This window comes from Protopterus annectens, chromosome 13.part0, assembly GCF_019279795.1.
Source record: "Protopterus annectens isolate FY-2018-M chromosome 13.part0, PAN1.0, whole genome shotgun sequence".
Lineage (NCBI taxonomy): Eukaryota > Metazoa > Chordata > Ceratodontiformes > Protopteridae > Protopterus > Protopterus annectens.
In genome coordinates this window covers 1,153,072,927-1,153,093,751 of record NC_056747.1, presented here as the reverse complement: position 1 = coordinate 1,153,093,751, position 20,825 = coordinate 1,153,072,927, and the positions used below count along the sequence as shown (strand labels likewise).

At 37.3% G+C, this 20,825-nt stretch overlaps 1 protein-coding gene across 1 annotated transcript in view; it reads right to left on the bottom strand.

Annotated features, from left to right (window-relative positions):
• Window positions 1-20,825, bottom strand: part of SGCA (sarcoglycan alpha) — a 358,162-nt gene that overhangs the window by 115,483 nt on the left and 221,854 nt on the right. The window contains exon 6 of the mRNA XM_044055148.1: window positions 14,021-14,180. Within this exon, the coding sequence (XP_043911083.1) occupies window positions 14,021-14,180 (160 nt within the window). The remainder of the gene's footprint in view (window positions 1-14,020; window positions 14,181-20,825) is intronic.

Sequence of the window (20,825 nt, the reverse complement as noted above, 5' to 3'; positions counted from 1 at the left end):
TTATCAACCTGAGTGCCCAGGTCTTTTACCACAGGTTGTGTGTTTAGGGGGTTGCCATTGATGTGGTAATCAGTAGGGGTCGTGTTTTTGCTGAATGGCATGATGATACTTTTTTTGCATTTAGCTTGAGGCCATGACTTTGGCACCAATCATTTGTTGCAGTGAGACCCTCTTGCAGTATCTTAACATCATTTGGGGAGTCAATGACAGTACCCAACTTACAGTCGTCAGCAAACTTGGTCAGCCACAGGCTTTTTGTCTTTGCCTGTACCTCTGAGAAATAAATGCCAAACAGTAGGGGTCCCAGGACAGATCCCTGGGCAACTCCACTAGTGATAGATCTGCTATCGGAGATGGTGGTGCCTATTTTGACTTTGAGGGTCCTGTCGGTGAGCTAGATGGTCACCCACCTAATGAGATAGGGATTTACTCCAAGTTGTGTTAGCTTTTCAATGATGCCCAAGTGGGGAATTGTGTCAAAGGCCTTGGCCAAGTCAAGGTAAACTGTATGTACTGACTTTCCCTCATCCAGTGCCTTGGTGACAGTCTCAAAGAAGTCAACCAGGTTCAACAAGCAAGATCTGCCTTTGAAGAATCCGAATTGGGTGGGGTCACATGCTTGGAGATTACCTATGTGCTTGTTTATGATGTTAATAATAATACACTCCATGGCTTTACAGATCAGACTTGTCAAGCTAATGGGGTGATAGCTTCCCGGGTCAGTAGTGGCACCACCGTTGTGCAAGGGGATGACAATGGCGGTTATCCACTCTGCTGGAATGAAGCCAGTACTTTGGCTGTGGTTGAAATGGGTGCTCAATGGCGAAGCCATTTCTTGCTGGAGATGGTGCAGAATACATCCTGGGATACTATCAGGTTCCATGGAAGCTGTGTTTTTTGCCTTAGATAGGGCCTGTGACACATGATCTACAGAGACATGAGGTGTGGGACAAGTATCTGGGATGCTGAAAGGGCCTTTGGGGGGGAACAGGGGGGTGAAGTTTGCACTGAACCTATCTGCTAGCAGGTTGGATAAGTCAACAGGATCAGTGTAAGTGATAGTACTAATTCAGAACAAACCTGGGTTTTGCCATGGAGGCTCCTGACATAACTGAAGAAGACTTTATGGTTTCCCTTTGTTATGGAGGCTAGTTTTGATTCATAATTGGCCTTGGAGGTTTTCACTAGTGATCTAATTTGCTTGTTGAGGCTAAGGAGGGAGTTTTTCCAATTTGGAATTTGTTCCCTTTTACCCCTGGAGAACAGTTTCTTCCTTTTGAGTTTAAAAAGTCCAAGAACCCCTGTGTGAGTGAGTTTGGGCTCAAATAAGATTCCCAATTAATGGAGGGATAGTTGAAATCACTCATGACTAGGGTGTTAGGTTGTACTTTGATTGTCCCAAGGTAGGTCTAAATAAGTTGTGTGGGCTTCTTGGTTCATGGAAGTGGACCTGTAGCTGACGATGACATGAAGGGGGGGGCCTTACCTGCAGTAATTTGGACTTGGAGTAACTCCATAGAGTTATCTTGTCTAACCAGTCTACAGGGGCAATTATCTTTAATGAAGATAGATACTCCTTTGGCTCTCACACCTTCAATTTGTGGTCTGAAAGTGTGGAAGGCATTGCAGCCTTGCAAGGCCGGGGTACTTTCTGTGGCCTTGAACCACGTTTCTGTGACTACACAGATATCAACATCTTCCAGGGAGAGGAGTGCTTACAGAGAGTGCAGTTTCTGCTTTAAACCCCTACTGTTTAGCAGCATGACCCTTAGTTTCTTTGTGTTTGATATTTTCACATCAGAAATTTTGTTTTTGTGAACTTGCCTAAAAAAGGCATTATGGAGGAGGCAAGTGCCTTAGCGAGCAACCAAAAGCCTAGAAGTGGCAGGTGAAGTCCATCTCTGGCAAAGCAGCGTGGTCTACCCACCATGTCATCTCAGGCTGACAGGAACTAGATCCCCTTAGAATGACACCTGGTCATTCACACCAACATGAACTATGATGGATTCATAATGGTACTTGTTGTTGACAGACTTGAGTGCATGTGTGAGCTAACGAATCCTTGCAACAGACAAGACAACTGGCCGTAACCTTCTCCTTGTTTAACCTGGTGAGTGGGGCATCTGTGTGTGTCACTATAGAGTCACCTATGACTAAAACATTTGAAATAGATGTGAATTGCCTTAAGGGCTTATTTGGTGAGACTCTGCTGCTAGTGTTTGTATGTGTATCGGGTGCTTTAGGTGTAGCATGTTTGTGTCTTAGAGATCTCTGATGCTTAGGTAGGTTTCTGGAGAGTACCTCCCCATATGAAGGTTTATGTGTTGGGTGCATATTATGAGCAGGTGCCGTGGTGTGTGAGCTGACAACCTGTTTAGTGTTGCTGTTCTGGGCATGAGAGAGCAGTAATTCCAGATTCTTAGTGCAGGAGCATCTCTCACAAATTGTACTTGAGTGATTTAGGAGTTAGGGGTTGTAGGTGTACATGAAGCAGTTGCTGCACTGCCTCAAAAAACCCATGTCAACCAAGCTAGCAGGAGAAACAGAAGGAAACTGACAGTCATAATGCAAGGTTTGAAACTGGTATCTCTACAGATACAGAGAAAAAGATGGGGGCATCTGGTGGGGGGCTATTTTAGAAGGACTATCCTATGGGGTGTACAGTAGGAGGTCTATAAAAAGGGTTTTGTAGGGTCTGATGTTGGTAGGTAAGAGGCAAAATCGCTGCTGGGTGGTTCCCTGAACAGCTGAGAGCTGTTTAAGAACTAATCTGCTAAACAGCAGTCACTTCTAAGGGAAAATATGTCTATTAGCATGTTTGCGTCTATAACTGACAAGAGTTAGCCCCTCTGCACGTCAGTGTGTGATGGTGAGCTATGCACAAACAAGAGCAAAGCAGCTAATACAAAGAAACCAATGAAAATGCTCAAACTGAGCCTTGAAGCAGTAACCTTCAATTAGACAGTCCTACTGTACACTCCTGCCATGAGGGTACAGTTGAGATTTCTCCAAAAGAAGATGTCCTCATTTTTAATGTTCAATCCTCAAACAGAACTGGATTCAGCCAGTCTGAAAGCAGCCTATACTATGGCCAACAGAGGTACAACAAAACAACAGAATTAAAGCAGAATACTTTTTAAAAATTAAATAGGCAACAGAGTAAAAAGCAGCACGATTTTTTTCTTAAATTAAATACAGCAACAGAATAAAACAGCAGAACAGATCTTTTCTTAAATAGGTAAAAGCAGCAGTCGGTGTGAAATACAGTCAAGTGCCACAAATGCAGTATTAAAATTGAAACTTAGTGTTTGTAGTTCTCTTGGATGGTTTGGTATGATCATAGGAGCAGGGGCTGATTACCTAACTCTCTTGAGCCTTTGTAAGACAAAGCATTATACCCCAAGATAATTTTGCTAACTAAATATTCTATAAGTGATGCATGCTTCCTCTTTGTCAGTTAATAAGGCTGGATCTACTGTATATGCATACTAACATTCTTTACTAAATTAATCATATAGCTTAAAATCATCATTCTCATCATATTTATCTCCACCTAAAACAGGAACACACCTTGCCCTTCTATGCATTCATAAGTGGTTATTAAGCATGAGGTCTAGGAGACCACTGAGGAGTCTAACCGAATTCCCTCACTGCACTGCCTAAGTAAGTGACTTGCTCAGATAGCACAGTAGAGAAATGAAGGTAGAGGAATTCAATTCTGGATTATACAAAGCAGCGCATTACTAGCCTCTCCCAAACAATGCAAACAGCGATGGATTTTGCCATGGGATGGGGTTTTATTCCCATAATTGCACCGCTTGAATGAGTAATCCATTTCTCTAGGAAGAAAACGGACAAAAGCTAAACCAGGAAGAAACCAACAGCAAGTGACAAAGCAGGCAACAGCTATTACAAATCTAACAAGTAAGCTACAGCAGAGGTTTTGACACGCAGAAGCCCCAACCAGAGAAGGTAAAGAAAACGTGGAAGAAATCCACTTAATTCAAAATAGGGTAGAAACACAGCAAATCAGAAGGTCCACAGCAATGAAAAAAAAATCAAAAAAGAAAAATATTCCGTCTTGAAGAATATTTTCACCAAAGACAGAAAAAATGGTAATCTTGGGCCATTGATCCATGTGATCAGTGAGAGTGGAAATAAGATCTGGAGAAGAATGTACTGCTGTGCATTGTGGGATGGGAACTATGGTAACCTAGGAAATGTTTATATGCTGACTTTTTTAATGTCTGCTAGCCTTAGCCCTGTTGTTACCAAGGACATCCTCATACCTGCAACAATGTTCTCCAGTATTTGTACAACAGGCCCGAAGTTGGAATTTGGCTTAACGTTATTAATGTGTTTAGGAACAAGTATTTTAGGAATAAGCATGATTGATTCATGCTTGAGTGATTGGTAAGTTATAGATTTATAATGTAGGACAGTGGTTTGGCAGTCACCAGGGCTGCCACCATCTTGAGAAAAGATTGATAAAGGTCACCATAACACTCAGAGTGCATAAACAACAGAAAATGCAGGTGCTGGATTTTCCTTTAATGCTACTAGTATAACACTGAAGAATGATTTCAGTGCAGATACCGTGCTGAACTAACACTATAAAGGGTTATAAGTTAGTATGGCAAGGTCAAGCCCTGCTAGAGAATGGACTGCCTGTGAGCCCAAGCTGGCCCATTGCACCATGAAATCTGTATGACTGTTGGACATTTGGCAGAATTGTGTGAGTTTTATATAATCGCAACCAATGTCTTGTTGGACTGATATATTCTGCAGCATTTTTAGTGGTATATTTATATCTTAATTGCTCATTCCCATAAAAGTCTTATCAACACCCTCTTCTCTTAGTAATGACCACCTGAAGCCACCATCAACATATAGATATTCAGTATGTCTTGCTGCTCAACTTTCAACTCCTGTTTAAAGTATAACCATAAAATAAATTACTCAGTTGGTTTCTCCTCTTGCAACACATTACCTCCCAGCTAATACATTTTATACTTAGGAAGGAAATATTGTTTGACTATCATTAACAAATGTGTAGTCTAGTCTATTATCAATTGCTTCTTCACTGAGATTTCTCACTTATGTTTGTCTGCATTATTCTGTACCCTGATAGTCACACTTCACCAGCACACTGCTGTACTATGCTTATTCACTCAAGATCCAGCATAAACTGAACTTGACTCTTGGTAAAACACTGCTGAAATGACATTCACTCTTCACATTTTAGTCAACATTCACTTGCCTAATGCAGCTACACTGTGCAGACACTGTCTCACCATAAAGCTGTCACACTTTGTGTATCTTCTCCCTAACTGTACACATTTGCCAATTGGCTTAGACATACACATCTATCCTTTTTTAGGAAATATTTCTTGCCAGTCTCAAAAAAGTGATGCCATTAAGGCATTTTATATGCAAGAAACAGTCTTAATATAATTAGACATTATCACAGCTCCTGTCTGTTACTGTCACACCATCCACTTCACATCGTATTCCTCAGTAAAGCCCATGCACAACGTGACAGTCTGCTTTGGCAAACGTCATCTCTTTAGTACTGTTCTTTTCTTTTCCTACTCAAGGAACCACATGTCCACCCACTGTTGTACACTGTACCGCAACAAACGTCAGAATGTTCTATCATGGGTTGTCTTATTCTAGGACCAAAGTAATTCATATCAGCCTCAGATATTACAGCAGTAATAACAGATGCAAAACAATTCCATTGATGACATCAAATCTCAGGTTTATTTGTTTTACAGATCTTATTCTACAACCTAGAGACAGTCACTCAAGTTCTGGTCCTCACACCCCCAATAACCGCTATTGTGACTGGTCTATCTTCACCTGATCAATCTCTCTGATCCCTATCTGTTGTAGTCTGGACAACAGTTATGAGGTTAAAGTTCATTTACTCACTCACATGCACATGGTAGTTGCAACATGGCTTGATTTCTGTCAAAGCAATGTAGTTGTAATGGCAATGACATGTCTACAATTTGGCACTGCGGTAGCGTTGTCGCCTCACAGTAAGACGTTGTCCTGTTCGATTCTCAGTTAGAACGTCTTCTGTGTGGAGACATGCGTGAATGGGTGTACCTTCGTTGAAGGTTGTGCGTCAGGGCCGGCAACTCGGCACGTAAAAATCTACTGCCAGTCATTAGCAGACCGGAGTTCCGCTGTGGCGACCTCTAACCGGGAAAAGCCGAAAGACACAACAAAAACAACTGTGGAGGTTTTTGTAACTGGATACTCATTATACAGATCATGTCAAACAAATAACAGAGTAGGTGGATCAGACATGTTTATTAAAGTAAGTATCAACACCTCTGTGTCCAAATCAGTTACTATCCATTGAATAAAGTGACACGCTCATACTAAAATATGCATAAGCAATTATATACATCTAATACCATACATCCATTTTACAAAGTGCTGCTTCTGTAACCTATTCCCAGTGATCCATTCCAGGGGTGGGACAACACCCCCCCAGATGACATTCTAGCATAGACAGCTGACAATTCATCTGCAGAAACCATAGTTATGGGTAACCTAAACTAGGACTGTTCCCCAAATCTCTCTACCTATGACTTAATAAATTTGCACATGCTAATATGACTTATTTCTTCTACCACAGCAGATAGAAAGATACAAACAGCAGTGCTGGCATTAACATTTTTAGGGCCCCCAGTAAATCTCAAGTTGGGGTCCCTTGGACACTTCCAGTCTGTCATCTTGTCACTGACACCTCTCCTAAGCAACCTTTTATTTCACACTGCATATTTTTACTAGTAGTACACACAGAGTGAACTGTATTATGACAGTCCTGTGCATTACACTATATTGGCCCATCTCTCAAAGGGACATTTACAGTTACTGGCATTTAGTTGCAATGATATGTTCCAACAACTCTATATACAGAGCTGGACTTGGGATCCCTATACCATGCACATTACTTTTTTCTTCCTTTTCTCAGATTTTGCATTTCTCTTCAGCTTTTTCAAGAAGCTGTGACTTTCTAAATGCTCTGAAGTACAGTTTAAATGTGTTTTTTTTACACAACCTTTTCATCCAATGACAGCTTGAACAGAAATTATTATTAGGGAAAATAAATTCAGTGTCGCTGTTCAGCTTTGGTTTTCCTTGCATCTTTTCAACACATCTTACCTACCCAAGACAACATAGTAATAACCACTGGGGAAGTAAATCAATTAATCCAGGCCACAGAAGCCATAGAGTTATAGATGCTCTGAGGTGCATTTTAGAACATTTTCCCAACCTTTTACTCCAATAATGACCCGAACAAAAATCATGAGTAAGAAAAGAATTTCAGACTATTTTCATTTTGCTTTCAAGGAAGACATGTAAGTTGTGCACACAACCCCCCCCCCCCCAAAAAAAAAGACAGTCATTGCCTGAGCATCCCTCCGGTGTTAGATTGAGATGAAAGCAGATGTTTAAATAGCCACAGTCATGTATTTCAAGCGACTGTGGACATATATATATATATATATATATAGAGAGAGAGAGAGAGAGAGCATGCCTCCTCTCTCCTCACCCCTACCCCCAAAAGCAGCTGCCTGATGTGTGATTGTGGGGACAGTTAAAAATAATGGTTATTGTAATGTATTTCACTTTGTTGCTCATAGAGAGTACACTGCCCCTACACATGCTAAAGTAACCTTCTTTGCACACCTCTGAAGTCAGAGAAGTAGTAGAAACAATGACCACACAGTCTACAGCTCCAGGCCAAACTATAATGATCTCCTGTGCACATTTCTATGATTTAATTGTGATGAAAATGAAATCCATAATAACCACACCATCCCCAGTCCTCCCCCCACACACACATATATATATATATACACACATACATATGCAACCTACATCAACCTTCTGAGCACACCTCAATGCAGGGTTGGTTTTAGAATGGATGCTGCTGAGGACAGAGGTCATAACTAAGTCCATGTCAAAATGTACTTATACAGTCTGGGGTCTATTAGACCTATAGATGCTGTAAAGTTCTGAATGTTGTGTGATGCCTTTTATACCTTATCACTGAAACATAGTTACTTGCTAACTGCCTTTTTTACTACTACCCAGAAGAGTTATGTATGTGCCTAGCATTCATGTCTGTGTGGACAGATACAACTCAATGATATTTTTTACAAACACACACATTGCACTTTCACATTCATTCTAACTGGAGGAAGTACATTTCATCTGCTGCATGTTTATGAGGTGCTGGAGGAAACCAGACCTCATGGAGAGATGCACACACATACAGGGAGGACATGCAGACTCCATACAGAAAAAGCATAGCCAAAAGCTCAACCAGAGTAAGGCACTGTGAAATGGCAATGATACACACTGCACCATGGTGGCAAGGAACAGTTGTTTTATACACATCCTCTTCCAGGCAAACCTTGAAAGATAGCCTCCAAACATGTGCAAGGTCTATATTTGTGATGGTAAGTCAATGAAAATATAGCCAGTTTGTTACTTTTAAATACACTGCAACCACACACACACACACACACACACACACACACACACACACACACACACACACACACACACACACACACACACACACACACACACATAATGCTAATGCTGGTGATGTTTATGCTAGAAAGTAATATAATGTTTAGCCATTTGTTATGTTTACACTGCATCTTTCACACACACGCACACACACACACGCACACACATTCACGCATGCACATATACACACAAGTATAAGCCATAGCAATACCGGTTTTACACTGTTTCAGCAAATAAGCAATACATTGTGCAACACTAGCACTGCCGCGCCAGATCAGTGACAACTGTTTAGCAGTCGTCAAACAGCAGCAGGAGTAAGTCACTTTTATTTACCTCATTGAGGAATAATGAATACCTGACACTGTCCCTGATTTCAAAGAATGTGCCTGATTATACCTCATAATTTAGCTGTATCCTTCCTTAAAAAGTTTGATTTGCAGGTAAATCATTCAGGATTACAGCTGATCAATATATTCAGACATCAAAGTTCCATACTTATTATCCAAAAAATGCATGTTGATGCAAAATGTGTTATTTTATTAACTTTTAAAGTGAACTAGAGTAATATTTTAAAAGTGTTCCTAATTTTGAGTCTTTATTCTGCTACAGTTTTTGACTTTGTCCAGAATTCTTGAGCAAGGAAGGTGAGGGTTATAGTTTCTGCTGTTCTGCCAATATTTATATATAAAAACAGAAGTCAATGAAACACCAGCCCTGCAGACGGGGGGGGGCATCAGTGCTTCTTAAATCCATGATAAGCACGGAGATCAGTCCCTCTCTGACCTGCTGATCTCTGGCGCTTACCTTGCTAATGTTCATTCACTTATTACCGGCTTTATCCTAACAGGGTCATATTACAACCTTTTTCAAATAAACAATGTAATTGGAAAATGAATAATTTTTTTTTTCTCATTATTTTCCCTCAAACAGCAGCAGCTTTTGTGGGGCCCTCACACAATCAAGGTATTGTAGGTACCTAAAGCTAGCTAGAATGTTACTTTTGGTGGTGAGAATGCCCGCCAGAAGGATATAACTAAGTCAAGGGCAATGCATTAGCAGCAAAATATTTAATGAAATTGTAAAGCTTTTTACTTGATAAAACACTGTTACTATAACCAGAGGTATCATTGCACTTCAAAGGAGATATAAATCAGTTATTATTACCCAGCTGGTTTATTAAGGTCACAAGATTTCTGTACCCATTTTCATTGGTTTGACAAAAATGTTAAAAATATCAAAATAAGATAACTTGCTTATAAGGTAAACCTCTTTGCAACATCAACATAATGGTTTGGAGAGACAGGTGTATTTCACAGGATACTGCTGCTATGGAACAGACTCTCCATCCACATAAAACAAAGTTTATCCCTGTCAATTTTCCATCACAACTTAGATCTATGAATGGGAAACAGAAAATTTATCCCAGGACTGTTCCCTGTACTACTAATGGGGAGATGCAGCTCCTAAATGTTTTATCCCATGCATGGCTCCCCTCAAATCATCTATGGTATGATCCCAGTTTTATCAATATGGGCGAGCTATAATTATCAACCATGGGATGGGTAAGGTCAATCTCTAACCAAATGGGATAGGTTACTTCAAGCACAAAATGGGAAATTGGCTAGGATTAAAATGGCCCACAAGGGCAGCTAGCCTAGTACTTACCTATTAATTTATGTTGTGGTTGTGCCCCCCCCCTAGACCAGGGGAACCCCAGTAACCACAGGGTTTGCTAATGCCTAAGGCCAACTATAGGAAACAGTGTCCTGAATTGGATTATAGTATCACATCCAATCAACATACCTTCATTCGGTTTACTAGCAGACTCCCTTAATGACCTCTATACAGTCTTAAAAGTATGAAATCACAGTAAAAAACAAATACTTTACAACTACATCACGTGAGATCTCATAAATTGATCCAGAAATGATTAATCAGCAAACAATAGATATCAGTTGGTTCTGTCTGTGGAATATCCACAACCTATAAGACATGTCAATTCTATTTAGAAATATTCTACAAACAAAGGTAGCGCCATTTAAAACTTACAAGGTATGAAGGACAAATCATCATTGGACTGGATAAAAAAAGAGGTACACATTAAAAAAATCTTTAGTAATACAGCACGGGATTAATGGGCTTTACTACTTTAAAACCATGAGTTTTCTCCCCATGGAATCTGTATGAAGAACTAAGATGTCAGTAAAAGGCTCTTCTCAGAGCAGCCATGTTCTTTAACAGAAAAAAAATGTAGTTTATAATAATTACTATCTGGCAGCTATAGTTTTAATGCAAAAAATATACTAAAGTATTGATAAAGTATTGCACTTTGCAGGCCATGGCAACCTTGGTATGACACATCAGCAGGGTGAGTGGAACTGGTGGTGGTAACTCATTAGGAGGAAGATCGGGGGAGGATGTTGTTACATCCCTGAAATAGATCACTGGAAGCAGAGGCAGGGAGTAAGGGCAGTAGCAAATAGAGTGTTTGGGTGTATCCCCAGGGCAAATGAGTCCAGAACCAAAGAGGTAATGCTTCTTCTCCACATGGTCCTGATGAATCCATACTTTGAACAGTTTATGAAGTTCTAGAGGTCATATAAGAAAATGACAATAGGTTATTGGAAGGAATCTAGGGAAAAGCTACCAGAAATGTCCATGAGATGGAAAGAATAGTATGTAGTCACAGGATAGAGGAGATAGAGATCTTCTGACTTTTCATGGTAGACATGAAATTGGTGTAAATATGTTAGGGAGATTTGAAGGGGTCATTCTGGTCAGTAAGGGAAGAGGGGTAAGGAAAGGCACACACAGAAGATTGTATGGACTAACTGCTCTTTGGATTTCCAAAAGTACTTTTTTCAGTGAAGACTGTCTACTTGTGGTATTGACAAAAACAATGAGTAGTGAAGAGGAATTCCACAGAGGGCATCAGAAAGGTGAAAATAAATGGTTAATGTAGAGTGTATGGATGGCAGGGAGGTAGAATCTGAAGGGAATTAGATGGGCTGACTAGATAGGATCACATTATACTTTTGCTGTTAAGCAATTGAAATGCAATGTAATATTAATGACTACTTGTCTGGAAGAAGCCACAGAATTAAACAGAAGTACATTCATGCTGATCCATACTATTTAATAAAAAACATCTTTCAAAGTACTGGATTAAATTTGAGATGTCTTTACATTATAATTAATCTTTAGGAATCAGATTTCCTATCATAATAACAGTTTATATCATCTCCAATATGACATGATTCCAGCATTGTGTGCTTATCAACACTCTGTACATAGCAATTTCAGACAGGCTTTTCCAAGCCAGACTCATTGTTACTGGTCATACAGTTCTCTCTAAATGTACTAGGTAAAAACATTATTTTCTGCAGTTATCAGTAAAAAATGCCACAATCATTGACATTTTCTTTTTCCTCTTATCTATCTTCTTAAGTTGATAGCTCTCGTACTGAAAAAATCCAGCCTATTAAATCGTTAAAACTCATCTTTGATGAGTCCCTATCTGTTGATATGCACAGTGGTCTACCAATTAATCAATGAATTCAGGCTATGAAATGTCTCTAAAGAATATTTTTTCACTTGACTACAAACATCAAACTGGTTTTCATATTAATACTCTCCAAAATATCTTTGACACACTCCTGTTCAACAATATTTCTAAAATCCTTGCAAGAAATTTAAATCAGCATATAATAAAGAAGCCAAATTTCCTCTACTTGTATTTTTACAAGACACCAATATATATAGCTGTCAGTAAATTTGTAATAAAAGCAACTGCACTTTGCTTTCAGCCTCCTGTGTGATATATTATGATAAATCCAAACCACCACTAAATAAACATTTGTCAAGACATAACTCTAGCAAGCAGTTAAGATTGGCTTACTCAACAGAAAGCCAGAAAGAAACAAATTAAAAGAAATAAAAGCTCCCTCAGAATTCCCACTGCTTTTGGTGATGTTGATTTCTAAAACTCCATATCTAAAATGTGAAAAAGTAACACTGTTATATAAAGGATCAGCTATTAACAAAGTATTCAAGGCCAAGGTCGACAAACAACCCCTAAACTAGAACAAATGCTTCATCTAAGCAGCAGTCACCTAACTGGTTTAAACCGACATATTTTACCATTTAGTATTGCCTCACCAAAACCAACAAGATGACCAAGCAATATTTATCCCTCACATTGTACTGGCAATCCTACATTATTAGAAATGTACCTGTTTTTTCTAGATCCCATCCAACTCAGTATTCTATGTTTTTCTTTCTTTCCACAGTATGACACTACATCTTCAATGATTTTATGATTCGACTTTTAATCTCCCTTCTATCTCACCTCCCTTTGATATTCATCTACAAACTGATTTTTTTCATGCATTTCTTTACATACAACCTACCTGTCTTCCCATCACCAACCTTCACACTTTTCCATATCTTTCAAAAAAAGTATACACAATTTGATTAAGTTTCTGTAATACTAAAGTGCATGTATACACCTAATTACCTTAATGTGTAATTTATACAGTATTATAACGGTACTGTAATTGTATTTGTGGATCTTTTCAATCACAGCCACTGCTGAAATTGGCATTAACCCAGTTGGGTAACTTATGAACCAAAACAGTAAACAATACAAACATATTTCCTAAAGGCTGGACGAGAGGAGGAAGGTGATATACTCTTTGATATCACAGAGCTAAGGAATAAAAACTAGGTATGCTGTAAATACCAACCCACAAAATGTGATCAAAGGATCAACAGTTAATAGAAACTCAAAAATCCTGCAACTGAGATGAGGACACTCATATCTGGTAACCTTAGCTAAACTATGGGTTAGCATTCCCTTTACCATCAAACAAACAACGTCCTTGCTTTTAAAACCAACCTCAAACAACATCTAAATCACGCCAGAATGTGCAACTGTTCTGAATCTCCAAGATAAAGTTACCCATAGATTCAAGATTTCCTCTGCTCACTTATTAATCACTTTCTTCCCAAATGTTTTTTTTTATGTCTTTATGACATGAGGTTATTGTATTCCTCTCATGTGACATGCAAGTATTACTGTCGTCCTATCAGCTAACTTGTGAATATGAATACAGATGCATATTACATTACTCTCTACTGCTTAGTAAAGTCATTACATTTATACTGATCATTCCCTGCTCCAGTAAAAATGTACCAATGTCACTCCTCAAGACTCACTACTCTTTATAGCTTTGTACAACAGTTTCTATTTATTCCATTTTAATGAAATCATTATTTCTTGTTTACAGTCCTTTCTTTGGAGTTTGTCTAAACTTGCATATATTGTACATGTACTATTTCCTGGAGCATTTCTCTCTGGGCCTGTTCTGAAAATGGGCACTGTAAGCAAGTTGGACTTTCCTGGTGAAGAAAAGCAAATACATCAATAAACAGACAAACAGGCTGAGACATTTCTCACCTGTCGGAGCTTGCACCAGTCGACAAGAAACTGAGAGCTAATTGTATAGTTGCAGCTGTTCAGGCTGCTCTGCAATTTGCACCTTCTCTGGTTCTCCTCACTCATGACTTCTTCCAAACACTTTGAAAAGGGGACACTGGATCCCACCAAGATGTAGACCCTAGAAAACAATAAAAACATCATGTTCTGATGGTAATTGTAAAGCTTTGGATTTTCTCCTTTCCTCTGCTCCTAACACCCCAAAAATTCTAATGGTTTACTTTTTATTGTTTTATGCCTTTACAATAAAATTCCGTGATGCAGTTTATGGTGGAACTTTTTAAATTCTGCATGGTATAAGAAAAATCAATATACTTTCTGTACAGCAGACAATGATATTATAAGCAAGACATATCATATGCGATTTACATTATTGCTATGCCTTACAGTGCTTGCAACAAAATCATTAAGGAAAAGGATTCTGTACTATTAATAGCGTCGGCACTAGCAGATTCCTTTCAAAGTAAAAATCAGTGAATTTTTATTTATCTGCAGCATAAACACAGAACCACCTTCTCCATCTTATGTTGGCAAAAAAAGTCAGATTTTATAGCTATATTCTTTGTGAGAAGAATGCACAAAATAAGTAAGTCAAAGCAGTTTCACATCATATAATACTCAAGTGCTCTTTTGCCCATAATGGCAACCTGAAAGATATGAGAGCCACTGATGATAAATATCATGTGATACACAATCTACATTGCCCATTTAGGGCTAGACAGTCATATAAAGCACACCACTTCCTGTAAGAATGGCTACTGTCCACTGTCCTGTGAGAAAGACAGTAAATGTTTGCAGACACTCTACTACTTCAGAATATGTATGAGATTTTGTTTATGTAATAGTCTATACCTGTTATAATCTGCAGGTTTGCATTTCATGCCTGCAGGATAAAGGGTGTGGAACAGTAACTGCCACTTCCAGCATTTTGTATGATAAACTGCTGCAGTAACTTAATCCTAAGAACTCTGATCCACACTGCAGCTCTGTAAAGCCTAACAGATTGCACCAACCTTAGTTAAAGAAAAAAAGACAAAAACGAATCATGCAAGCAGTCTAAAGGAGAAAAACTGCAAAAGAAAGTACATCCTGCAATCTCTGATAAACTATGTCCTAATTACAAACAAGCATTTATCTTCATACGGTACTCTCTTTTTTTTAAAAAAATGTTTATTAATTTAACATATTTACAATATATACATAGAACAGAAGAAATTCAACATCACATGCTGTTATACAATGTTAGGAATACATTCAATCATCAAGGTAATCTTATATAATTAAGACATTAAGAGATTTGGTATTTCAAGGCTATCTCAACCACTGAAGGTCTTAGTATGATTTATAGAATTTACTCTGATTACATTTTCATTTTTACATAGTATTGCTGTTAAATTTAAAAATTCTTTGAATGTAGGAACTGAATTCAGTTTCTTATTTTTTGTAATACTTTTCTAGCTTCCGCCAGGAGACTTCAGAACAATTTTTGTTGTATGACTTTTACAGACAAAGGAAGTTAAACATTCTTTAGTATTACTAATCTAGTTAAAGAACAATTGTCATACCATAACCCCTTAAAAATACTTATCTCTTCCCAATATACATTTAATTTTTCACAGTTCATAAACATGTGTGCCCAATCAGCTTTTACATTTTTACTACATCTCCAACAAACAGAGTAAGTCATTTTACCAAACTTAGAGATTTTATAGGAAGTAAAAAAATTCTATGTATATATTTCCATATAACATCTTTCCCGTATAAACTTGAAGAAGTTTGACTAGCTGATTTAAGTAATAAGTTTATGAAGTCCCTCAGTCCACTACTGTCTAAAAAAGTTCCAAAATTAAAGTTAGTATTTAGAATTAACTTGGACAAGCTTCCTTTGTAGGCCAGTTTACCTCTGACGATAGCATTCATATATTCATATAATAGGAGAACTGTATTCTGCTCTTCTTCACTTATATTATCTAAAAATTCATTTAATTTTCTTACTGATGGACAATATTAACTAGTTAACAGATTCAACCTACTTATAATCTTTCATTAAATATTCTGGTGACTTAGTTTTTACTTTTTCAAGGCAATCAGGCCATAATACTAATCCATTCCTTTTTAGTAAAATCTTTTTAACATTGCTCTGAGTTTCCTTAAATCTAGACATATGTGCAATGGGAAAGAACAAAAAATTCCATTTTGATATTAATGGCGTTTTAAAATCATATTTCTTAACTGTTTTAAGAATTGATTTCATATATGCAGAGTCTAAATATTGAAATGGATTTCTTTCTTAGGTAAATTGTATCAACCAGATGAAAGGATGATTATATATTTTTAATCTATCATATTTGATAAGCTTATAAGAATTTAGTATAATTTATTTTTGAATGGTTTTCCATTGATTAGTATAACTTGAGTCTATCCAGAGCACAATAGAGTTAAAATTTGCAGCAATAGAATAAGATTCTACATCTAGGAAGCTAATACCACCATACTCCCATAATCTTACATGATTTCTATAAGCAATATATATATATTTTTAGTTTAATTTGATGTATCTTTAAATTACTAATGAAGTGTAAGGTAATTAACTTAGATCATTTATTTTGTCTATTTAAGATGGCTTAATTGATTTTGTGTTTGTCTGAAGAAGGCGAGGTAAGCATCTTGCTGAAAGCGTTTACAATTAAACAGTTTTAGTCGAGTTGCCGGCTCTTATTGATTCTTTTCCGCCTGTTTTAAAAGTTTTATTTTGTTTGTGTTTTTTTTTTGGTGTATGCTTGAACTTTGATGTAGACTGTCTGCAGAACAACTCAAGGCAGGAATCAAGGCAAGCAAACATCCAGCATTCAGACACAACTGGAACATTCTCAAACTTTTTTTTAAATGATACTTGCTTCATAAACGACCTGTAAAAGGAATAGGTTACAGAGGAGCAAAGAAAACAAAATCACAAGTGCTTTAACATTTCTAATTAGCATGTTACTTAGATCTGATGTTCACTAAATCCAGCAATGCACATACTAATTTAATCTTTGCAGGAAACACAAAAAAATTGCTTTAATATTGTTCTTTTTATGTTCTTTAATCAGTGGTAAGCACAATTTTATTTTACTCATTACTTTACTGGAATAATCACTGTCAAATCTGACTACATGTTCACCCATTTTAATAGGTGGGCTGGACCATGATGTTTTTAATATTTCATCTTTTTCTAACTTTTTCTAAATTGGACATAAACTTAACTATAATTAAATGTGGTAGTGAGTTTTTCTTCTTTGAAGGCTCTCTCCGGAGCTGTGTGTCTTTTCAATTCCAAAAGATAGAGTTTCAGGTAGATTTAACGTTTTATGTAGCCAGGTTGTTTAGAAGTTTATTATTTTATTAACTCCCTCATACTTTTCAGGTATACCATAAATTATAATGTTATTTCATCTCAGTCTGTTTCCTAAATCAACTTTATCTATGAGCCAGTTATTTTGTTTTCAAAGAAACTCAGCCTGAGTTATTCTTCTTTTATGATCATTTAATTCATTACATCCGAGTGACTCCTCCATGTGCATCTGCAGTTAACAACTACTGATGCCACTAAGTGTCAAATATTGCTTGATCATATTTGCATCAAACATTCCAAATCCCTGCTATGAACAAGGTTTTAAAAGATTTCATCTTAAAGCTTACCCAATGGCAAACTCAACTGCATTAATATTTGACCTCTGTCTAGTGCAGGTAAATAGATATTAATTGTTTGTAATATATTAATTTATATAGATATCATTTTCATATTTTCTAAATATCTCAACCAAGTAACACAGACAGAACTCCTTAGCCTCATATGAAAGCTCTCAGCTAGATGAATAAAATGCTGCTGACAGTATGTGTTTAACTTGAGTGGTTGCTGAGATATTTTAAGTTGTTTACAAAATATTACAAATGTACTAGTTACTGTGTTTACTGTGACTTATAAAATTTGGTTTAAGACCTAGAACCTAAAGAATGCTACTACTATAAAAATAGCTTGTGCTGAAGAGTTTGCCATTTATACTTCTTTAGTAACCTCTACGGTTTCAGAGATACAAAAATGTGCTTGAAATATGAGGACATAATTTGATTCTGTCAAAAAGCTTAGGCTCCACCCACTGAATGTTACGCTGCAACCTTCCTGAGCTCCATTGGAGTGAATGAGTTAAAGCTTCTTTCATACTGTTGATTTGTGCACTTTGTTGTTTCATAAGAAGTTCTAAATGTTCCATCTTCTTTCTGGTCTCATCTTGAAACTTTCTATTTTGGTATCCAGTTTATCCATTTTAAGTAATATATCCTGCATACTAGATATTAGTGACTGTATGCCTTCAACACATGAATCCTGAGTATCATTTCTTGAGTTTTTCATGTTGATGTCTCTTCTCTCTTAACCAAGCAGTTGAAATTCTGACATAAAAAATACAGTTTTTGAAGAACTTGAAGCTATAAATCTTTTCTCCAACTGTTAGTAAATAAAATTAGCTAACAGGTGTCTCTAAATTTGTCAGAGAAAAGTTTTCAGTCACAGAGCTTTCACCAGTTGCTGTTTTCAGCCATCTTGGCCACACCACCAGATGGTACTCTAAGATACTCATGCAGCACTCTTTCTGAGCTCATGAGTTTGGGTAGGATAAGTTTTTACCCAAATCAGTATTTCCAGTTTATTTTACGACTTAGATCTGTTGATCACTGTGAATAAATCCAATGCCATTTATAACTTACCCCATATTAAATAATGGGATTTAGGGGACCACAGCAGAGATACCTGCATCTCACATGACTAGGCCCATATTTTTAAGGACTTTAATCAAACTAGGGTATCACTCTGGGAGGGGGGAGTCTTTGACTTTCTGCATTATAATAGCCTTATCAAATGCCCTTAATGAAGAATACTTAGGATGAAAAAGGAAAATCCAAGAAGCAAAAAAAAAAAAACTCTCTCCATCTAGCCACTGTAGTTCCCCATTTCCCACCCCAATTCACATATTGGAAGAGTACTCAAGATAACTAAATGGATGATGCTCCCTGTTCATACTGCCCTCACCTTTTTATGTTCAGAAAATAATGAAAATGGTCTATTGGCATCTCCCCCATGTCCTTCCCAAGCTAGCAGTGCAGACCCTTCAGCAAGCTCCATACTTTCCCTATGTCCTTCCCAAGCTAGCAGTGCAGATCCTTCAGCAAGCTCCATACTTAACTTCTACAACCCTCACATTCTTCTATTGACATGAGACTTTTCTCACTCCTTAGCAGCCTGCTGCTAACAAAACTACAGAAATAAACCAGCATTTGTTTTACTTTTGCTTTCTATTAACTTTGAAAATAATGACCATACATTCATCCTTAACATCCTGAACTCATACTTTCAAAGTTCTATCTCTAGCTGTCCAAGTCAGGTATTTTGGCACGGTTATACTGTTCTGTCAGAAAATCTATTTTCATGGAATGACTGAAGAATCTCCTTTTAAGACAGACTGGCATTACAAATATCTCATAATTCGTGATGTAGTACCCTAAGATGACTATTCTGCAATATTTATTCAAAATTAAATAACAACGCTATGAGTCTGCATTTAATATGGTAAATATCACCTAATAATTACAATCGCTGAATATTGTTATACTATACTTGCAAATTGTGACCGGTGAACATTGCATACCCATAGCTGTAGTAGTATCCCTGCACACTTTTATTTGAAAAGGTGGTTTCAAATAGGATACACGAAAAAATAATCAGTAACTCTGAAATCATTTTTGAGATCAAACTGCATGATACTTTTGATAACATTACACAGAATTATAAGGTGACTATTCAGAAAGTGTTGTCCCAAACTATTATTAACTGCCAATGTTATAAAACTTATTTTACTACAATGAACATTTCCTTCTGAGTGTTGTTAAATTCAGCTTTTTACATCAGATCTGTAAAATGTCATATAATGGACATTTATGTACCAACCTTGTACACTGTCATCCTAAAAGTTGATTTTGGATGAGAAACATGAAAAAAAGCACAGCAACTGTTAAATTACCTTTAAAAAATTCAACTGGTAGATCAAGCTTCATCCCGCTGACCTACAAGATGGTTATTATGAAAGCTTTGTCTCAAACTGTCTAAGCTTCCCTCTTCGTTCATCCAGTTCCTGCTCATTGATATCTATCTGGGGTCATCTCATCCATGAATTCTTGTTTAGCGCTCATTATCAGTGGTCAACCTCCTTCTATCTCCTGAATTTATATTCACTGATCTTTGCCCACAGTCATCTCCCACCTCCCAAATTCATATTCAGTACTTACTTACCAGGGTCACCCCAACAGATAAAATGCTTGCTATCTGCGGTCATCCCATCAACTGCTGAAACCATGTTTGGGACTCACTTTTTAAATAGGTGGTGGCACAGTGGTTAGTGTTTATATCCAAACTTATGGAAATCAAATTAAATTCTCGACATCCAGGCTTGGTTCCCCACACTTATGAATCCATGTTCCGTGACCATCCAATAAAAGGGTGGAAAAGTGCCTACTCTTGGTGTCTCAGAGCTAAAGTATCCATTTTCCCTCAGATCTCCAGATACTGCCTTTGTGGTTTTCTTGTTGTTCCTGTGTTTATAAATCTAAACACACACATATACAAATACACACACGTACATATACATATATGTTTTTTCATATATTCTGGTTGCCTCCTACCTCAAAAAGAACTGCTGCTATAGTGGCCATTCTAAATTCTACATGCATGTAT